A 19160-nucleotide genomic window follows, 5' to 3' on the forward strand; every position below is an offset into this window, starting at 1 on the left:
TTCCACCGACATTGGGTTCATAGCTCCAGCACTGGGTTCTAAGCAAAACTCCAGAACAGTCATCTCACCAGTGTGCAAAGGGGATTGATTCCTCATGTATTTTTCAGACTGACTCAAGATTAAGCTGTTCTTTTAACATACACACTTGCCAGGACATGACCAGGCCTAGCATGCAATCTCTATGTCATTTTCATCTCCCTTGCTAAAACTGAAATAAAAAAAAATAGCTTCCTAAAAATTAAGGTTGACTCATGCTGGTTTCACCTGATTTAACAGTGACATTTTCAATAATAAGGTTACCAACTGGGCAGGCATGCTCTCTGTTTAGTGACAGATTTTCAGTCATCAAGCTGAGGATACCCTTGCCATACTGCTGAAAACATTGCAAAGAAAGAGATTGAGCACCACAAGTAGCATAAGCCAACACTAACTTTTGATTTTGAAACAAAAAACATATAACACAAAAAACATTTACGTCCGTCCATGCATGGCTAGCTTTTTTCAGGCTGATATTCATGTATTATGTATTCATTCAAGAAATATTTTTCAGTGTTTGCTTTGTGCCAGGTGTTTTTCTATGTGCTATAAAATTGCCAAGAAGAAAACAAAATGTCTTATTTTACAGATCTTGTATTCTAGGACAGGGGTCAGCAAACTTTTTCTATAAAGGGTAAGGGAGTAAATATTTTAGACTTTGTAGGTCATATGGATTCTGTTGCAAATATTCAACTCTCCCCTTGTGGTACAAATATAGAAACATATGAAAATGCTGTAATCCACTAAAACTTTAAATAAGCATCTGTCCTGTGGCCCGTAGTTTACAGATCCTGTTCTAATATATGTCTTGTAGGCACAGTGGTACACAGTGATGTCATCAGAAAAAAAATAGAAGTAGATGAGTTAGGAATGGGTTCAGCTTTTGGTAACAAAAATTCAACTTAGGAATAATGCTTTTCTCATTCCTGTTATACAGTAAGTCTGAAGGATGATGATGCAGAGCTGACACACAACTCCTAGGTATTGGGGTAGACAACCAGCCATCTCTCTTGTAAACAGTTTGCTCTGGGTCTGATTATCCTTGAGTCAACCCTGGCTGGCTAGCTGTGTTACCTTGAGCAAGTTAATTGTAATCTCTGTGCTTTAGTTTCCCTCTATAAAATGATGGTGGTGATAAAGCAATTCACAGAGATGATTGTGGGATAAGAGGAACAGTTCACATGGGTTTGCTAGAGTAATGTCTGGCACAGAGTCAGAATTCAGTGATTGTCAGTTTTTGTTTTTATTGAAATGATAGGGCCCTGTCAATTTCCATCTCAGGGCTGTGGGGACCAGCTCCCTAAAATAGTCAGTGAAACTAATAACATGACTTTTCTGTCCCAACAACATTGGGTTCTAAGCAAAACTCCAGAACTGTCATCTTATCAGTGTGCAAAAGATAAAGTTATCTGGGTTGGGTTAGGAATGTGACTCTTACAAGAATGATTTTGACCCTGCGAAGGGAGAGGTGTGTTTTCTTTCCCTGTGGGTAATTACTCTGTTTTCCTTGAGCCCAAGATGTTCTATTTGCCCTTCTAACTATCTCTGTAAGTTTCTACATATGGTACTCGGTCACCTGACTGCAGCTCCCAAGTGGTTATCTAACTGGCCATGTGACAAAGAATGTTGGCAGGAGCCTCCTTCCTTTCTGAAAAAACGAATGCATGAGCACCTCTCTCTGGTGCACCAAAAAGCACAGCAAGACTTTCCTTCCAGATACCTCCGAAGAGTTCAAAATGTCCATGTAGCAAAACAACAAATTGCCATACAATATAGTTCCTCACCAAAGAATGAGTATTTGCATTGCAACTATACATAGCTGAGTGGCACTTACTACTCCAAGAAGGAACCTGAGCAAAAAACATGTCAGATCAATTTATGAGTGACAGACCCCTTCTTGGTTGCTAAGGAAGGCAGAAGGCAGATGCCTTTAAGGTTCACATTAGAGAGGCAACCCTGATTCCCAGAATGCAAAGGCTCTCCTCACCCCCAGAACAGTGCCAGATGAGGAGGGGTCAGACCTGGCATGATTTCTTCAGTGACTGAACTAATAGTCCTTTAAATGTCTTCTCACAGGTATTTGTAAGAAATGATGATCCTGAAACACAACGACAGAACAGTAACATATTTTCGCTGTTATTTCTAATCCTAGGAATTATTTCTTTTATTACATTTTTCCTTCAGGTAAATGTCTGCATTTTACTTTACTCATTTTGGGGGAATTTTTGGCCATCTGTGTAATTTTCCTTTTAATTGCATTGCTCCTCTATTAACTTGGCTACTAACAGACACGGTGGTTTTCATCCTCTGTCTCCCTTGATTTCCTCCTCATTCTTTCCCACTCCTCCCTCAACTGCAAATATCAACATAATCCTAGGAAACAGTGTTTGATCTCATATTATGATTGGAAATGAAAGGTGGGAACTAAAAAAATGGGCTTCAGGAAAGCTCCAGATAAAAGTTTGAATATAAGCATTGCCAGTTAATTTAAATACTCAAAGAAATTTTTCCAGTATTCTAAAAGTCAATAACAATCAAGAACTTCCTAACAAGTTATACTGATTTGAAAAAGAAAAGTTTATCAATCAACTTTTTCTAAAGTTAAAAGAACCTTTTAACAATGGAAGAATGTCAATCCTCAAATAAAAACTGTAGGAAATATTTGTAGAGTCAGATATTATAGCTTGTGAATCATCTGGCAGAAATGAAACTGCAAAGGAATCAAGTGCTCTACAAGTTTAGTATGGTAAAGCACTCTGGGTTTTGGTGTTAGACCTAGGTTTGGGTACCAGTTGCACAAGTACCTGATTTTGAGTGCTTGGCAAATGAATAATAATAATAATAATAATAATAATAATAATAATAACGTTATTTTGGTACTGGGGTTTGAACCCGGGGTGGTTAACCACTGAGTTCCATCCCCAGCCCTTTTTTGTATTTGATTTAGTAACAGGATCTCACTGAGTTGCTTAGGGCCTTGCTAAGTTGCTGAGTCTGGCTTTGAACTTAAAATCCTCCTGCCTCAGCCTCCCAAACCACTGGGATTATAGGCATGTGCCACAGCACCTGGGCAAATAAGTGCTTTAACTGTCTAAGCCTCAGTTTGCTATCTGTAGCACCAGGGTAGTGCTGCCTCATGACTATGAGAGATCATGTACCCTAGTGTGCAGGCCTGAGTGAGGCCTTAGTAAATAACATCACATATCAAACGAATAAATGAGTGGCATGTTCTTGTTCTTCACAGGGCTTCACATTTGGCAAAGCTGGAGAGATCCTCACCAAGAGGCTCCGATACATGGTTTTCAGGTCCATGCTGAGACAGGTATGTTGCTGAGGGGTGAACTGGGATGGTGGAACTACTCCCTTGTACCTGGGGACTCAGGAATGGGAGCTCAGCCAGGCTGCTCAGACTGAGTTCCGGTGTAGGCCATCCTTTAGTCTCATCTCAGAGGTGTTGTTAAACCATCCCCACATCAATCAGAGGCCCTGCTGTTGTTGGATATATACAGGTGGGTACAAGGAAATGCATTGCTCTGAGACAGGTGGAGTCTCCTGAGTGGATTCACCTCCTGCCTTTCCTCTGAGCAGTTGTAGGCAGTGCAGGTGGAAGTGACTTTCAGTGCCCCCATTTCTTTCCTCCCTTCCTTGCCTTCTTTCTCTTGGGAAACCTTGGATACTCCATCGTGTTTTTTTCCATCCAAGAACATCATTTTTTTTTCCAAACTCATCCCCGTGGCCCATTTCTCTCTGCCCAGTTTCTTTGCGGGGTCTAGACTGATGGATACAGCACTTCAAACTGCAGCATTCCTATCTGGTAATTACTCAATGGACTGTCTTTCTCTTCTTGTACCTTCAAGACCCTTATAACAGTCACTCTGTTTTCCTTCGAAAGGGAAATAAAGGATTTTAGGAATGTAACCTATGGCAGTCTGGTTGAAAGGAGTAAGTTTATTTAATAATCAGGAAAATTTTATATGTAACTTAATAACATTCCTTTTGAAAATCACTAATCCCTTGCCATCGAATAAAATGATGCTCTAGAAACCTGCTCCAGACATTCCAGGACTATTTGAACCCTAACTGAGAAGCATCTGTGGTCTATGCTGGGATTTCTAGAGGATGTGCAGTTTTCCACCTGTCTTTGGTTCTGTCATCCTTTCCCACTCTTCTACCACCACCTAAAAAGACATATTTTTGAAAGTTTCTAGCTAGTGATGGACAAAGCCACGACTGAATCTGATGAGTGAGAGAGCACTGTTTGATGGGGAACTCTATACTTGGACCCTTGGGTCAAACAATATTTATAACAGAGATCCCACTTAGGCCAATCTTGGTCCAGGGCCAAATATATCATTACCCTGCCAGCTTCCAGGTCAAGTCCCAGGTCCATTATACTTTAGGAACTGAGCTGAGGGTTTGCATGATGACTTCTCCATGAATTAAGTAGAATAAACACACTAAAGCCTTCTGCTTACAAGACATCATACCAAGTCTGTAAGGCATTCAATTTGAATGGTTCCTGTCTTGGGGGAAGTTACCTTCCCATGGGGAGAAACTTAAATACTTAAGAATACTAAAAGTCAGATTGATATTTGCTATAATGAATTATAACACTCCCTCTTTTCTTCAATATTTTAGATAAAAATGATAATTACTGCTTTAATGCAAATCACCAGTTCAATAACCACAGTTATTTGTGGTGGACGCAAGTTCTTCAAACTCAACCTGGTATTTTTTTTAAAATATAAGTTGTTCCCAAAGAAAATTCCATTTGATATTGAATGTCACTTTTTAATTTAGATGTCTTTTGTTGATTTGTTTTAACCCAGTTTGTTTATTCCACCTGAACTACAGTTATCTAACTGCATGTTCAACTGCTCTATTTGGAGGTCTAATAAATGTTTCAGATGTTAGTATTTTCAATGTAAACTTTTTTTTTTTAGTACCAAGGATTGAACCCAAGGGTGCTTAACCACTGAGCAATATTCCCAGCACATTTTAAATTTTTTTTATTTTTAGACGGGGTCTCACTAAGTTGCCTAGGCTGACTTTGAACTTGTGATCCTCCTGTCTCAGCCTCCTGAGCTGCTGGGATTACAGGCATGCACCACTGTGCCCAAGTTAAACTTGAACTCTTAATTGCTCCATAGGCTTACTTACCCCTTACCTACTCTTTGCCCTTGTCCACGAGTGACAGTACCCTTCTACCAGTTGATCAGGGTGAAAACCACGGTGACTCCTCTCTCTCTGTTTAATATTGCAGTAACCTCCTAGCTAGTCTCATTGCCTCCCTCTTTATCCCAACCCAGTAGGTTCACCTCACAATAACCAGAGTCATTTTTTTAAAAAAGATAAGTCAAACCATATCTCTCTTCCCGAAACCTACTGAAAGTGACACATTCCTTTATCTCAGGATAAAGTCTGGAATTTTATAGTTGCCTAAAAGGCTATACATGATGTCCCCTTCCCATTCTCAGACCTTATCTCCTTTACCTTTACCCCTAACCAACAGACTGTCTGTTCCCCACACAATGCTTTTGGTGTACGTGTGGGAAGGGAGGATGGGAGGGAGCCACCTGAGGACAGAACTCTGTCCAGAGGAAGAAGCAGCTTTTGAAATTTCACACCAAGTTTCTTCTTAGGTTAGAAGCAGCCATTAAAGCTTTGTTGATAGTGTATGCACAGGTCAAGTGCAATTGCACCTCAGGTCCTTTGCATATGACAGTTCCTCTTGTTTTTGGATATGCTCATCTCTTCCTGCTCTAGGTCTCTGTTCCTACGCCAGTTTCTAAGATAGCACCTTCCCCTCACTTCTTTTTCCTTACCCCACTCTGTTTTGCTTCACAGCATTTATCACCACCTGAGATGGCATAAATGTATTTGCACCTTCTATCTTCAGAATCTGGGCTTTACGAGAGCAGCAACTTTGTTGTTACTGCTCACGGTTCTGTCCAATACTTAAAATCATGCTTGGAACCAAGCAGGCACTAAAAACTTACTCTGATGAAATGATCTATTTATGTGTTGGCATGTAAATCCCTTTCTTATCTATCAAATGTCAGATCCTGCTAAAGGCAGGGGATTAATTGATCAACAAAATAAACCTTATGACTTTCCTCCTGGAGCCAAGAGTCTCACAAGTAGGACTTCGATATGACGAAATCTCTTCTGTGCCGCAGGATGTGAGCTGGTTTGATGATCCTAAAAATACCACTGGAGCCTTGACTACCAGGCTTGCCAATGATGCTGCTCAAGTTAAAGGGGTATGTGACTCCTTTCTGCCGGTGTTCGACATTTGAACCTCAGCAGGAAACTGATTTTCTCGTTTTACTATTAATTATTATCATCATTGTGAAGAAAAATGTTAAGACACTAATCCACAAATATGTTTCATAGCAAAAAATGTTAACTATTTAAACATTAAATGCTGTTCAGTGTATAGATAACTCATAAGCTATCTTTTGTTATCACTGTGTTATTCATACTTTAACAAGATTCACATAGAAGAATGGTTCTTTAGAAAAGAAGTATTTTCACCGTGTCATTCAGGATCAGTCTGTTTTAGTGCTCAAACAACAGAAAATTGTAATTGCTACTGAAAAAAAAAGTTTATAGTTGCTGTTGGAAAGTTTGGGGACATTACAATTCAGAAAGGAAGCAATAAAATAGTCTTTTTAAAATAGGTTGAATAAAATGAAAAACACATGAAAAAATTAAAGCAAGGCATAAGGAATAACTTTAAACTGCTGAACTATTAAGTTTTGATTTTTGACAGAAGTGACAAAATTTCTTCTACAACTTTTTATGGCAAAAATCTACAAGTTGATGTGGAATTTGAAAAAAATGTCATCTCTGCTGTGTCTCCCCCTCACGTTGGGTCTTTATCTTCTATTCTTCCTGTAAGGCAGTACTATACTAACAATTCTATCTAACAGATGGAGTTTCTGGAAGAATATATTATGAATGAGGAAGAACAGAGAGAGTTATAGAATTACAATGCAAATCTTAGGAATTACTGTTTTAATATGGATCTCTTTGCTTAAAGCAAACAAATCAACAAAAATCAAAATTTAGATCAAGTTGTATAGAACCTAACCAGACAAAATGTACGCTGCTTGAAATAAATTTGGACTTTTAGAAACAGATAATGGTCTTGGCCTTATGCAGTGTACATTGTCCAAAACTGCGATGGGGAAATTGAAGCAGGATGGGCTGGTAGGGGCTGGCTGGTTGTCAGGGAAGGAAAGCCTCAGCGATGATATGGGCAAGAAGGAAGGAAAGATGCTGTTCCTGTAGGTGTCTGGAGAGGCCCCTCTAATCAGAAGATCAGCAAGGGCAGAGGCGCTGAGCACTGAGCATTCCTCAGCCATCCCTAAAGTAGTAGGGGTGACAGAGCAGCTAGATTAAAGTAAGTGAAAGAACGAGCCTTAATAGGAAATGTTCCATCAACCTATGAGTTTGTCAGCAGTATTTGACATTCTAGGTTGTTCTTGTTTTCAAGGAGGAACCTCAGTTTCCTTTCTAGGACCCCACTTTTCTTCACCACTGGCCACTTCCTCCCATTGTTCTTTGCTTCAGAGCCCTGACTTCAGGGGCCAGGACTTGCTATCTGCACAGTCTTCGTTAGCTCTTTCACCCAGTTTCCTGGCTTAAAAACCACCATTGCACTGGAAAATCACCAAATGTTTATTTCCAGATGACTTCTCTGCTGAGTTCCAGACAAAAAACCACTTGCCTTCTGGACATGTCCACATGGATGTTTGATGTGGACATGATGGACTGGCCATGTCCCACACAGAACTCTGAATTCTCCCCCAACCCATTCCTCCAACAATTTACCAGTTTCATTAAAAAACAACTCCATTTTGTTTTCAGTTGTGCAGGTCAAAAGTTTTAGAGTCATTCTTAAATTCCCTTTCTCTCAGATCCTTCATCAAATCCAACCAACATTTTTCGTAGGCTGAACTTTTTTAAAAAATCCAGAATTGATCACATTTCACCACCGTTCTCATGACCACACTAATCTAAAACACTATCATCCCTCTCCTAGATTATTGTAATAGACTCCCTACCTTTCTTCCCAGCTCCTTCTACTCATTCATACAGCAGCCAGAGTCTTTGTTTATATCACATAGCTCTTAGATGATTCTGGTGGAATTGATGGGGATTTGGAAGGAGTCTATCACAGGATTTAGTGTGGAGAGCAGCTTTAATCAATGCACCTGCTCATTTTTGGACTTGGGAAAGATTTGTTCAGTTACAGAGATCTCATGGCCATCCTAGCTGTAACTCCATCATAATCTTTTCCCAGGACCAGCCTCGCTTGGGCAGAAAAAAAATTTAGGAATGGAAAATAATATGAGCCATTTCCAGAGAAAGCAGATCTGAGAGCCAGAGCAAGATGTGGAATGAACTGAGGGTACAGTATTTCCAGGGCAGAGGAGATGTGGTAGACTGAGTTGACTTGTAGATAGACATCTGGTTTTAGGCTTGGCCATCACCGCACTCTGCCAAAAGTCATGCTTCATGCCCCCTCTGGGCATTCAGACTGAAGGCTTTAATGCTTGCTTACTATAAATGAAATTCTATAGCTTTCAACTCTGTGTATATTTTTTCCAAATCAAATCTAGGTTAAATTAAGCATAATAAGTCTTTCAAATAGGCCTGGATATTTTTGAATATACTTAATGACAAATATTAGCCTTAGATTATAAGTAGTCATGTACCTAACATTGGAAATTTCTACCATTTCCAGTGTAATATAATTGTCACTTTATCCTGCTAATTTTCAGAGCTTGCTTTAGTGATCATACTTTAATTAATAAATACCTTCTTGGTTTTAAAAAATTCAGAAGAGGGGCTGGGGAGATAGCTCAGTTGGTAGAGTGCTTGCCTTGCAAGCACAAGGCCCGGGGTTCGATCCCCAGCACCGCAAAAAATAAATACATAAATAAATAAAAAATAAAAAATTCAGAAGAGAGAAATATGTTATCAAAGTCTGGATTTTTGATCATCATCTACTTTCAGTTTATTCAGAAGTCACGGAAATCCTCATTTTAGAAACCCAGTGAACTTGTTGCAAGTAAACTTTTGTTTTCTAACTGAGAAAATAATTAATATATTTTCAGGAAAGTGAATTATTACAGTTCTTAAGAATATATAAGTGTGGTTTTTAGTTAATGTAAAAATGTGTCTCTAATTTGTTTTTCAGGCTATCGGCTCCAGGCTTGCCGTAATTACCCAGAATATAGCAAATCTTGGGACAGGAATTATCATCTCCTTAATCTATGGCTGGCAACTAACACTTCTACTCTTAGCAATTGTACCCATCATTGCAATAGCAGGAGTTATTGAAATGAAAATGTTGTCTGGACAAGCACTAAAAGATAAGAAAGAACTAGAAGGTTCTGGAAAGGTGAGTCAAAACAAAATACAGTTGCTTACGTAAGTAGAGGAAAAATTTCTAATCAGTGTTGTTTCGTTAGTCCCTGCTACTTACTATGTCCCGAGAGTGCTTATAATCACCATTCCTCAGAGAAGTATTTTTTACGATTATTTTGCAGATTAGAAACTTAAGAAAAGTAGCACACTCATCGTTAGGCTCAAAGACTGACACTGCTTCTCACTGACTTTTCTGATCACAGGCCTTTGTCTTTACACTCCTCTCTTCTTTCCCCTCCCCTCTTTCCTTCAGTTTCTTTTCCTTCCTCCACACCTCTCTTTTTCTCTCTTCCTCTTTTTTTTTTAAGTAACCTTAAATATGCTCCATTGTTGAGAAAAGTAGGACCTTTTTTATTATCTCTGATGGGGAAGGTTCAATATGGAAACGTCCTGGGGTCTTCATTCTATCTGGTTTAAATGATTACCACCATCCCTCTTATCATTCCTCCTTCCTTCATCCTACTTCTGCTTCTCCTTCCCCAAATACTTGTTTTTCTGTGTGCTTGTCTATTCTTTTCTCACTGCTTAACAAATACTTATGTGATATTACTGCATTTCCTGGCAAATGCTTTATTCCTCATAGTGACCCTGTGAGGGAGGTTCTAGTGTCATCTCACTTCCAGGTAAGGCTGAGCATTTTCAGGTAGTGGACCCTTGTGCCTTAGAGAGCTGGTGAGTCTTAGAGCCAGGACACAAATTCAGACACTTGTGTTCCCATTCTCTAGATGGAAGAAGACAACTTGGTGTCACATGATCTGGATCATTGTAGAAATGAGGGGTTAGAACAGGGCTGAGTTTCAAAACTGGATCTAATATCTAGATAGAAGTACATCTACCAATGGTCATCCCAGACTCCCCAGGGTCAGGGCAGGGATCTGGGTAGTTTGCAGTGGCTCTGGCTCTCAGCAGGCCCAGGGTTCCTTTGTCTGCAGGCCAGCCCCCTCACCAGTGTATGATGTGATAGGTCCTAGAGGATGTTCCTTGCCATGGGCACATTGTCCTCTGCCTCCTCATTTCCCAGACTCTGCCCCATCTCCAGGAAACTCCTCTGAACTAGCTTTGGTGCTTCTCCCCATGTCTGTGGGGGCCAGACCTCCTGTGAGATGTCTGGCAGGCTTTCAGCTGGATGGTGCTGTCCCTGGTGCTCCAGTTTGGTCTGGCCTGAGTAACCCTGGACCAGGCTGAGGAGGTCCTGTACTAATGACTTCATTTAATATTGTACCTTGGGTTTCTTTTCTCCTATGGTGTTGACTCTTCATTTGAAGATAAGCTGGAAAAATCTAGGGCAAAATATAAATAAAAAAGTCTTTAATCATATCATTATTTATTGAGGTGTGTAAAGTCTTAGAATGGGAATCTTAGACTGTTTATGGAAGAAGATGGCAGATACTAAGTTAATTCATTGTAAACCAAGGTCAGCACCTTTGAGGTGGTACATCAGAGATGAGACTCTCAGAGTCCTGTAGAAGAACTGAGGAAGGAGTGCTGACGGAAATGGTATGGGTAGATATGGCAGATTTTCTAAGTCAGACTGTGAGAGGGTCTCTAATTCAGTGGGGGCTCCAGAGAGGGACAAAGGCAGGCAAGCGAAAGTGGTAGTTGCTACACCAATCAGTTCTCGTAATGCTGAATGTCAGCCCCATCTGATCCTAATTCTCAGGTTATCATTTATTGAATATTTATTGAAAAGGGGCTTCATACCAAGAATTCTACATATGTTAGCTCATTTAATGCTCTCAAGAGTCCTGCTGAGTTATGTCTGTTGGAAGACGTCAAATATCTTGCCCAAAGTCACAAGCAAGTCTCCTAACTGATCTCCTTCAATTCTTGTTCACCTGTATTCTTTATTATTCTCACAAAGTCAGTCTGCTAATTTCTTACAAATGCAAATCAGATCATGCTAACTCCTGTTTAAAACCCTCTAGCGGCTTTTAATCACATTGGAATAAAATCCAATCTTTTACCTTGTCTGTAAAACCCTTCATGATCTGATGAGCTCTATAATCTTGTCTTGCGCTACGCTCTCCCATGCCCATGCTGCTCTGGTTTCATGGGTCTTCTTGCAACTCTTAGAACACTCCAGTCTGATATTATTGTGGCTTCTTCCTGTACCTTATTCAACTCTCAGACTTACTACCTTTTCAGAGAGGCCTTTCCTGACTTCTGAATTAATTCCTGACATTTCTCAGCCCTTAATGTTTTTTTTTTTTTTTTTTTCCTGTTTGTTGATTAATGGGTCATCTTCCCTAACAAAACATAGGGCCCATAGGGGCCAGGCCTACCTCTGTGGACTTGCCCTGAAGCAGATGGGAAAGCTTGGGATTCCAGAGCGGGTCTGTGGGAGTTCAGGGCCTGTTCATAACTTTGTGGTCAGGGCCTGCTTGTATTATCTCTGTGATGTCAGAAAGTGTTCATAACCTCCTTCCCAGTCTGTGATCTGTGCTTCCTAGTGTTCCATCACATTACTATGGACTAATGAGCATTCTTATAAAATAGATGCATTTTCCTTTTCAACATTAAAAGCCATAATCAAACTTCATTTTATTTGAAGATGGGAAGACAAGTATGAGGAGGTTTGCTTGTGTTTTTCATTCTAGAAGCATATATGCATTTTCCTTCCTCCAAAAGTATCAAGTACATGATGCTTTATGAGGGAAACAATGGCATTTACTCCTCCTTGAACTGAAAGTTCTCTTTCCTCCTGGTGATTACTGAGACTTTGTTTGAAACTCTGGGAATAAAGGAAGCTGTGAGGATGCAGGGTGCTAATTAAGGCTCTTCCTAATTGCTTCATTGTGCATCAAGATGAAGTGATTACATTGTGAAGTGATTATATTGTTCTACTCACCCTGCAAAGTCTGTCACTCAAACTCTCCCTTTTATTAAGTTTTATATACACTGAAAAGCAACATTTATACTCTAGCCATAGATAAGACACTCTTGCCTTAAAAAGTTACACACAAAATATTTCTTAAAATTTTTACATTAAAATTTACAATAAAATCTGCTTTTCAGTATACATTGCTATAGTTTGTTGAATGTTATTACTAATGCAGAAAACCTCTTCTATTTGTTTGAACCCTTATAATTAAAAATATTTCTAATGTGTCTGAACAAGGCTTGCCTTTGGGGAATTTGAAGGTCAATTTTTTCCTCTAATTTCATGCTTTCTGTATTTTCAGGATCTTCTAAAATGAATGTACATTATTGTTTAAATTTGTAAAAGAAGTTTATAAAAAACATAAGCCTGGGTAATTTCTTTCCTAAGTAGCTTTTGATAAACATACTTCAGGCTTGGTCTCACTGAATCAGAGAACATTTTTTAAAGATATTTTTTAGTTGTAGATGGACACAATATCTTTACTTATTTATTTTTATGTGGTGCTAAGGATCAAACCCAGTGCCTCACATGTGCTAGGTGAGCACTCTACCACTAAGCTACAATCCCAGCCCCTCAGAGAACATTTTTAATAAATAAGTTTTTATTTTTAAAAATGTTATTAGGGCTGGGGAGATAACTTAGTCGGTAGAGTGCTTGCCTTGCAAGCACAAGGCCCTGAGTTCATATCCCCAGCACAAAAAAAAAAAAAAAAAAAGTTATTAACTTTTTTCTTCAAATAACTTTTTGTACTAGCCTTCAAAAACCGACTTACGGGGCTGGGGAGATAGCTCAGTCGGTAGAGTGCTTGCCTTGCAAGCACAAGGCCCTGGGTTCGAGCCCCAGCACCCAAAAAAAAAAAAACCGACTTACTGTCTCATGAAATATTTGCTGTTATCTTTGAAGTTAGAAAGTGTGGGTACAGTTCAGTGAGGAATAAGTGAGCTTTTGTGTTTATAACATTTCAGTAGCAAATCACTTTAAAGTAATGCAATGTCTTTATTAGAATCAGTTCTGCCCTGTAAAAAGACCAGAGAGAGGAAGAACATCTTAAATAGTTAAGAGTGACTTCTCTTAATGACCTGTAATTTTTGAGTTTGAGGGGCTGAGAGGCCCTCTCTTCTACCCCCTCACGTTATAGATAATAAAAAGGAAATGAGGTGTTTCAAGTTTCCATGGTGACATAGACGGAAATCTGATTCAGTATGTCAGTGTTTCTTGCATTCTTCACATCCCTTTACCCATACTCCAAAGTGTAGCAAAGGATGTCCATGCCCTAATTAAATAGCCTTTCTGGAAGTAACATGCAATTAGGACATAACCAAATGATAGAAACTTTCTGGAAAAAAAAATTGGCAATATGTGCCATGTTCCTTAAAAAAATAGTTTATTCCCTTTGACCTAGTAATCTCAGTTTTAAGAACTTTTTCTAAGAAAACCATTCAGTATAGGCAAGTGTTTAGGTACAAGGATATTTATCACATCATTTTTGTTATGAAAACATTGTACAACAATAAAAGAACACCTGATGGGAATATTAAGTGGTCATTGAAATCCCATTATTAATGTATATTTAATGACCTTGGAAAATTCTCTTACATAAGGTAAAAAATAATGATGATAAGCAAGTCTAGAATTTAATCCCTATTTTGTTAAGTATGCATATGCTTAAGGGGAAAATTATAATACATAGCTAATGTGTAAAGTACACCAATATGAACTTTTTAATACATTCTTTATCTTTTCAACATTTTCTGAAAATTATTGAGTTGTTATGAATGGCAGTTATAAAGAGAAAAATAAATATTATGTTTTAAAAAATATATAAATAACTGTAAACTTAAATGTGACCATCATAGAAGAATGAGTCCTATAAGAGGTGTGAAATACCGAGTTCTTGGGTTAATTTTGTAAAACTGTGTAAATCTGTGTGACTTTGGGTAAGTGCCTTTATCTCTTAAAATCTTAGCTTCTCTTTCTGTAAAGAGGATAGGATAGAGTCAATTTCTCTCTCTTCCAAATCTGAAACTTTTATATAAATTACTCAGTATCCTTTTCCATAAAGAATATGTTCACAGGTAAACACTAAATGATAAATAAATAATATATAATCATAAAATTAATTTTATTAACCTGTTTTATAGAACTCAACTTAGTTGCCCCTGTTTGCCCTTGTGCCTCTTAGTGACAGGTGATCTCTGTTACAGATCGCTACAGAAGCAATAGAAAACTTCCGCACTGTTGTTTCTTTGACTCGGGAGCAGAAGTTTGAGAATATGTATGCACAGAGTTTGCAGATACCATACAGGTAATAACCACCTTACTGAAGGGTAAGAGGGGTGTATGAGGAGCCTTTAATCATCAGATTTGTTCTCAGAAGGATTATTTTGGCCAGAAGGTTGGGCACAAGTAGAGAATGTACCAGAAGGGAAGCCCTTGTATCCAGGAGGTAATGACCAGAAACAAATTAAGGCAGGGGCATCTCTGAAGTAGAGCCTCTCAGGGTGGGTAACAGATGTGAGGGGAGAGTAACAGGGCATTGCAAATGGCTCTCTGATGCCCACTTAGATGATGACCCTACTGTTGATGTGGTTGGGGATGAAAGCTCTTTAAGTCACCTGAAATTCAAAGTGTCCATGGGATGCTGAGGGGTGATGCTTCCTGAGTATATTTTTTTCATTCCTTTCTGTATTTCTCCTCTAATGAAAACTTTCTGTACTTCCTTTAACTTGGCCATCCCAGAAAGGGCCCAATCTCTCTGAGTCTCAGTTTCTTCTCTACTAAAAGGAGAGGGCTGGATTGTATAAATAGGTTTTGAGACTTTCTTTTTCAGATCCTTTTTTCTGAAAAGGTTCAAGTATTTTCTTTCATATGTGGAAGCTAGAGAGAATGTGGGGAAAAGAATAATAAAAAAGAAAAATAGAAAGGAGACCAGTAGAGTCTCCAGTATGACAAAGAAAAAAGCAAAGTTGATCATGGTTGAAACAGGAGTAGGAAGCCCAGAGGGCTGCCTACCCACCAACCTGCTCCTACCCACACCTCTGCATCACCGAGTTCTCTGTCACTCAGAAAATCTTAGAATGTTAATTCCCTTATAAAACCTTCTCTAACACCCCCAGAGTAAAGCGATGCTTCTTTTTTCCCATATTATTCATAAGGTACCTCTATTACATAAGTACTTATCTAGCTCAACTCCTAGGTCCCTAAAGGCAGGGACATGCCTATGCATCTGTGTTACCCAGCATGGTCCCTGCAGCTTATAGGTGTTGGGTAAATGGGTGTGGAATGAATATTCACCATACAATACATATGCATTCTGTGTCTAGTAGTTGGAAAAGGGAGAGGGAACTTTCATTTGAGTTCCCAGCACTCTTCACAGAAATTATAGGCTTAGCTTATTTTTACTTCGACATATTGAGGTGTAGTGAATCTTGCCTTGAAGATGAAGGCATTGACAGAATGGCAGTCATTAAGAATTCCAAACGATAATAAATGCTGGAGAGGATGTGGAGAAAAAGGAATGTGTATGAAGGTTGGTCAAAAGACTAGGCACGGAACCACCATATGACCAGCTATACCATTCTTCAGTGTTTATCCTAAGAATTAAAGTCATCATACTATAGTGATATATGCTTATGTGTTTATAGCAGCACAAATCACAATAGCCAAACTATGGAACCAGCCTGGGTGCCCATTAACAGATGAATGGGCAAAGATAATGTGGCATAAATACACCATGGAGTTTTACTCAGTCATAATAAAAAAAAAACTATAAATTATATCATTTGAAGGAAAATAAATGGAATTTGAGAACATTATATTAAGCAAAACAAGCCAAACTCACAAGGTCAAAGGTCTTTAGTTTTCTTTCACATGTGAAAGCTAGAGAGGAAAAAGAAAAAAAAGGTGGTGAGTTGGGGGGATATCTCATGAAAATCAAAAGAAGATTAGTGGAATACAGGAAAGGGAGCAGGGGGTGAGAGATAAGAAGGCAGCAGAAAGTTCTGGGGAATGATATTGGCCAAATTATATTGTTATATTGTGTACATGTATGTACAACTGTAATGCACCCATAAGGGGGAAAAATAAGATGAAGACACTGATACTCAGAGATGAGGCAGTTTCCTAAACTCATGCAACTAGAAATGAAGGTCAAACTTAATTCTTATGAAATTAATCCATTTTTATCTGTCACCTTTCTGAGCCCGACGGCCCACTTACCAAAAGTTACATTTTATGGTCTGAAATGAAAGTTGAGTAAGTTTTCAAATGTCTTCTTTTCAGAAACTCTTTGAGGAAAGCACACATCTTTGGAATCACATTTTCCTTCACCCAGGCAATGATGTATTTTTCCTACGCTGCTTGTTTCCGGTTTGGTGCCTTCTTGGTGGAAAAGGGCTACATGGATTTTGAAAATGTTCTGTTGTAAGTATTGGGCTATATTGGCAGTTTAACTCTGCAGGTAAACCTGGGGTGAATATGCTTCGTGTCTAGGTAGAAAGCTTTATGGTGAAGCCACGGGTGTTTGAGAAAGTGACCTTTTTGCCTCAGAGTCCCCTCCATGTGTTCCTTTTTAGCACCTGGTTTCATCAGAATTTCTCTTCCCAGTGCTGATGCACACAGCCTGACCTTTCTGAATCTGTGGTGTGGAGTGATTCAATTCAGAAGTCCCAAGATAGGCCTTGGCATTTGGGCAGAAGCTTAACCCTGCGCAAGAAATCTGATGGTTCCTTTTAAAGAGTTTTCCAACAGAGTAGCTCAGGAATGAAAGTACCACAAATTGGGAAGATTCTGGGATAAAATTGCATTTAAAATTTCCACTTTCTGCTCTTTCCACCATCTTTTCTTGCTGCCATAACGGTGCTCATGAATTCCTGGCTGATGCTCTCAAGAGCATCAACAATGCCGAAAAGAGGCAAACACCAGGTCCTTATTAGGCCGTGCTCCAAAGTCATCATCCAGTTTCTACCTGTGATGAAGCATGGTTACATTGGCGAATTTGAAATTAGTGATGATCATAGAGCTGGGAAAATTATTGTCAACCTCATAGGCAGGTTAAACAAGTGTAGAGTGTTCAGCCGCAGATTTGATGTGTAGCTTAAAGACCTAGAAAAATAGCAAAATAATCTGCTCCCATTCAGGCAGTTTGGTTTCATTGTATTGACAACCTCAGCTGGCAGCATAGACCATGAAGAAGCAAGATGAAAATACACAGGAGGAAAAATCCTGGGATTCTTTTTCTAGGGATGTAAAATATACATACAATAAAATGTATCAATTGGTTCTGCTTCTAAAAAAAAAAATTCTACTTTCTAATATTTATGACAAATGATATGCAGGTGCTATTGTGTGTTTGTGACCCAAAATTAAAATCAGGTATCATTGGTATTGGGGTTTCCATATTATAGAAAATTATACCTTGGTCAAGGAAAACAAGCCTGAACTTAATCATACTCCTAAAGTCCCTAGATAAGCCTTTGGTAGTGAAAACTGTGTGTTATCTTTCTGAGCTTCTAGAATTGGTGATAGCTAAGACACTGCCTTTGGACAGCACACATAATTAATAGCAATGCAGTTTTACACAGAATCACATAAGCCTGATAATATAATATGTTATTCTAGTATTTGTCCTATTTAGGCATCGATTTGTTTATGCATTATAGTTAATTCAGAATGATTCTAACAGAACATTCAAATTTCCACTTTCTAATTATGTACGTCTGATAAATGGTATACAGGTGCTATTTGCACTTGGATCAGGTAATTATTTGATTATATTGCTTTACTCCAAGCCTTTGAATTGATTAAAGTTCCTGACATGTGGGCATTTAAGTTTGAAAAATCAATCTTTCAAGTAAGTAAATGAAAGGGGAGACCTGGCTAAAAACCAGTCCGTTTAGAAAAGATCCTACAGGTTTCAGTTATAGTGAGGACAAGATTAACCATCTGTGTGATTTATTTGGCCTACTGGGTAAAAATACACATTGATGAACATGTCCAGAGGAGGGTAGTGAAAGGAATCATCAAAGAAGCACAGGCCCTTTTCAAAACTATTCCAAGTGCTGTCTTACGGAAAAGGAAGTAGATTTTCCTTCAGTTTTAAAAAGAACTTTTAAACAATGGACTTAATCATACATACTGCTTCCTAAAACAGAGGATGGAAGCCAATTTAGGGAAAATGTCCAGGCACAAATATTGAGAACCAGACTCAGTACTCTGAGGTCCTTCCAACCGTAAGTGGCTACGATTTCCATGTTACATGTCAGGAAGGCAAATACATCATGAGCACAGCATGATTTTGGGTGTATGACGACCTTTTTCTTTGTTGCATAGATCACAGGTTTTCTAAGAATGCGACGTCCTTTCAGCAATACCAACTATATTATTGATTGCCACAATAATGCTATGTATCAACGAGCCACTAAACCCCAGTGACATAGAATGATATTTATATTGCCCATAAGTCTGGGGATAAGTTCTGCTGATTTGGGTTGGGCATAGTGGCTCTCATCTGGGCTCACTCATCTGTCTGCAACAAGCAGTGAGAGAGAGAGAACACAAACAAGAGAACAAAGTATCAAGGCCTCGAGTCACAGGCCTGGTACTGTCAACAGTGACTTCCACCACATCCTGCAGGCCAAAGTACGTCACAAGGCCAACCCAGATTCAGAGAGTAGGAAAACAAACTCCATTTCTTGAATGGAAGTGCAGGTTAGGTCACGCTGCAAGAAGATAAAGATACCAAAAGAGAGATGATAAAAACGGGCTGTTTTGCAATCATTCACACTGACATGAACTTTTTAAG

General features: G+C 38.9%; 1 protein-coding gene and 1 pseudogene across 5 annotated transcripts in view; both read left to right on the forward strand.

The window, feature by feature from the left end:
* Abcb1 (ATP binding cassette subfamily B member 1) overlaps window positions 1-19160 on the forward strand; it is a 179366-nt gene that overhangs the window by 149121 nt on the left and 11085 nt on the right. For all 5 annotated transcript variants that reach the window (XM_047560268.1, XM_047560267.1, XM_047560270.1 and 2 more), the window contains 6 exons: window positions 2113-2220; window positions 3281-3358; window positions 6216-6299; window positions 9248-9451; window positions 14563-14663; window positions 16640-16780. In XM_047560268.1, coding sequence (XP_047416224.1) covers window positions 2113-2220; window positions 3281-3358; window positions 6216-6299; window positions 9248-9451; window positions 14563-14663; window positions 16640-16780 — 716 coding nt within the window. The remainder of the gene's footprint in view (window positions 1-2112; window positions 2221-3280; window positions 3359-6215; window positions 6300-9247; window positions 9452-14562; window positions 14664-16639; window positions 16781-19160) is intronic.
* LOC124990464 (40S ribosomal protein S15a-like) lies at window positions 17212-17599 on the forward strand (annotated as a pseudogene).

Source organism: Sciurus carolinensis, chromosome 8 (assembly GCF_902686445.1).
Source record: "Sciurus carolinensis chromosome 8, mSciCar1.2, whole genome shotgun sequence".
Classification (NCBI taxonomy): domain Eukaryota; kingdom Metazoa; phylum Chordata; class Mammalia; order Rodentia; family Sciuridae; genus Sciurus; species Sciurus carolinensis.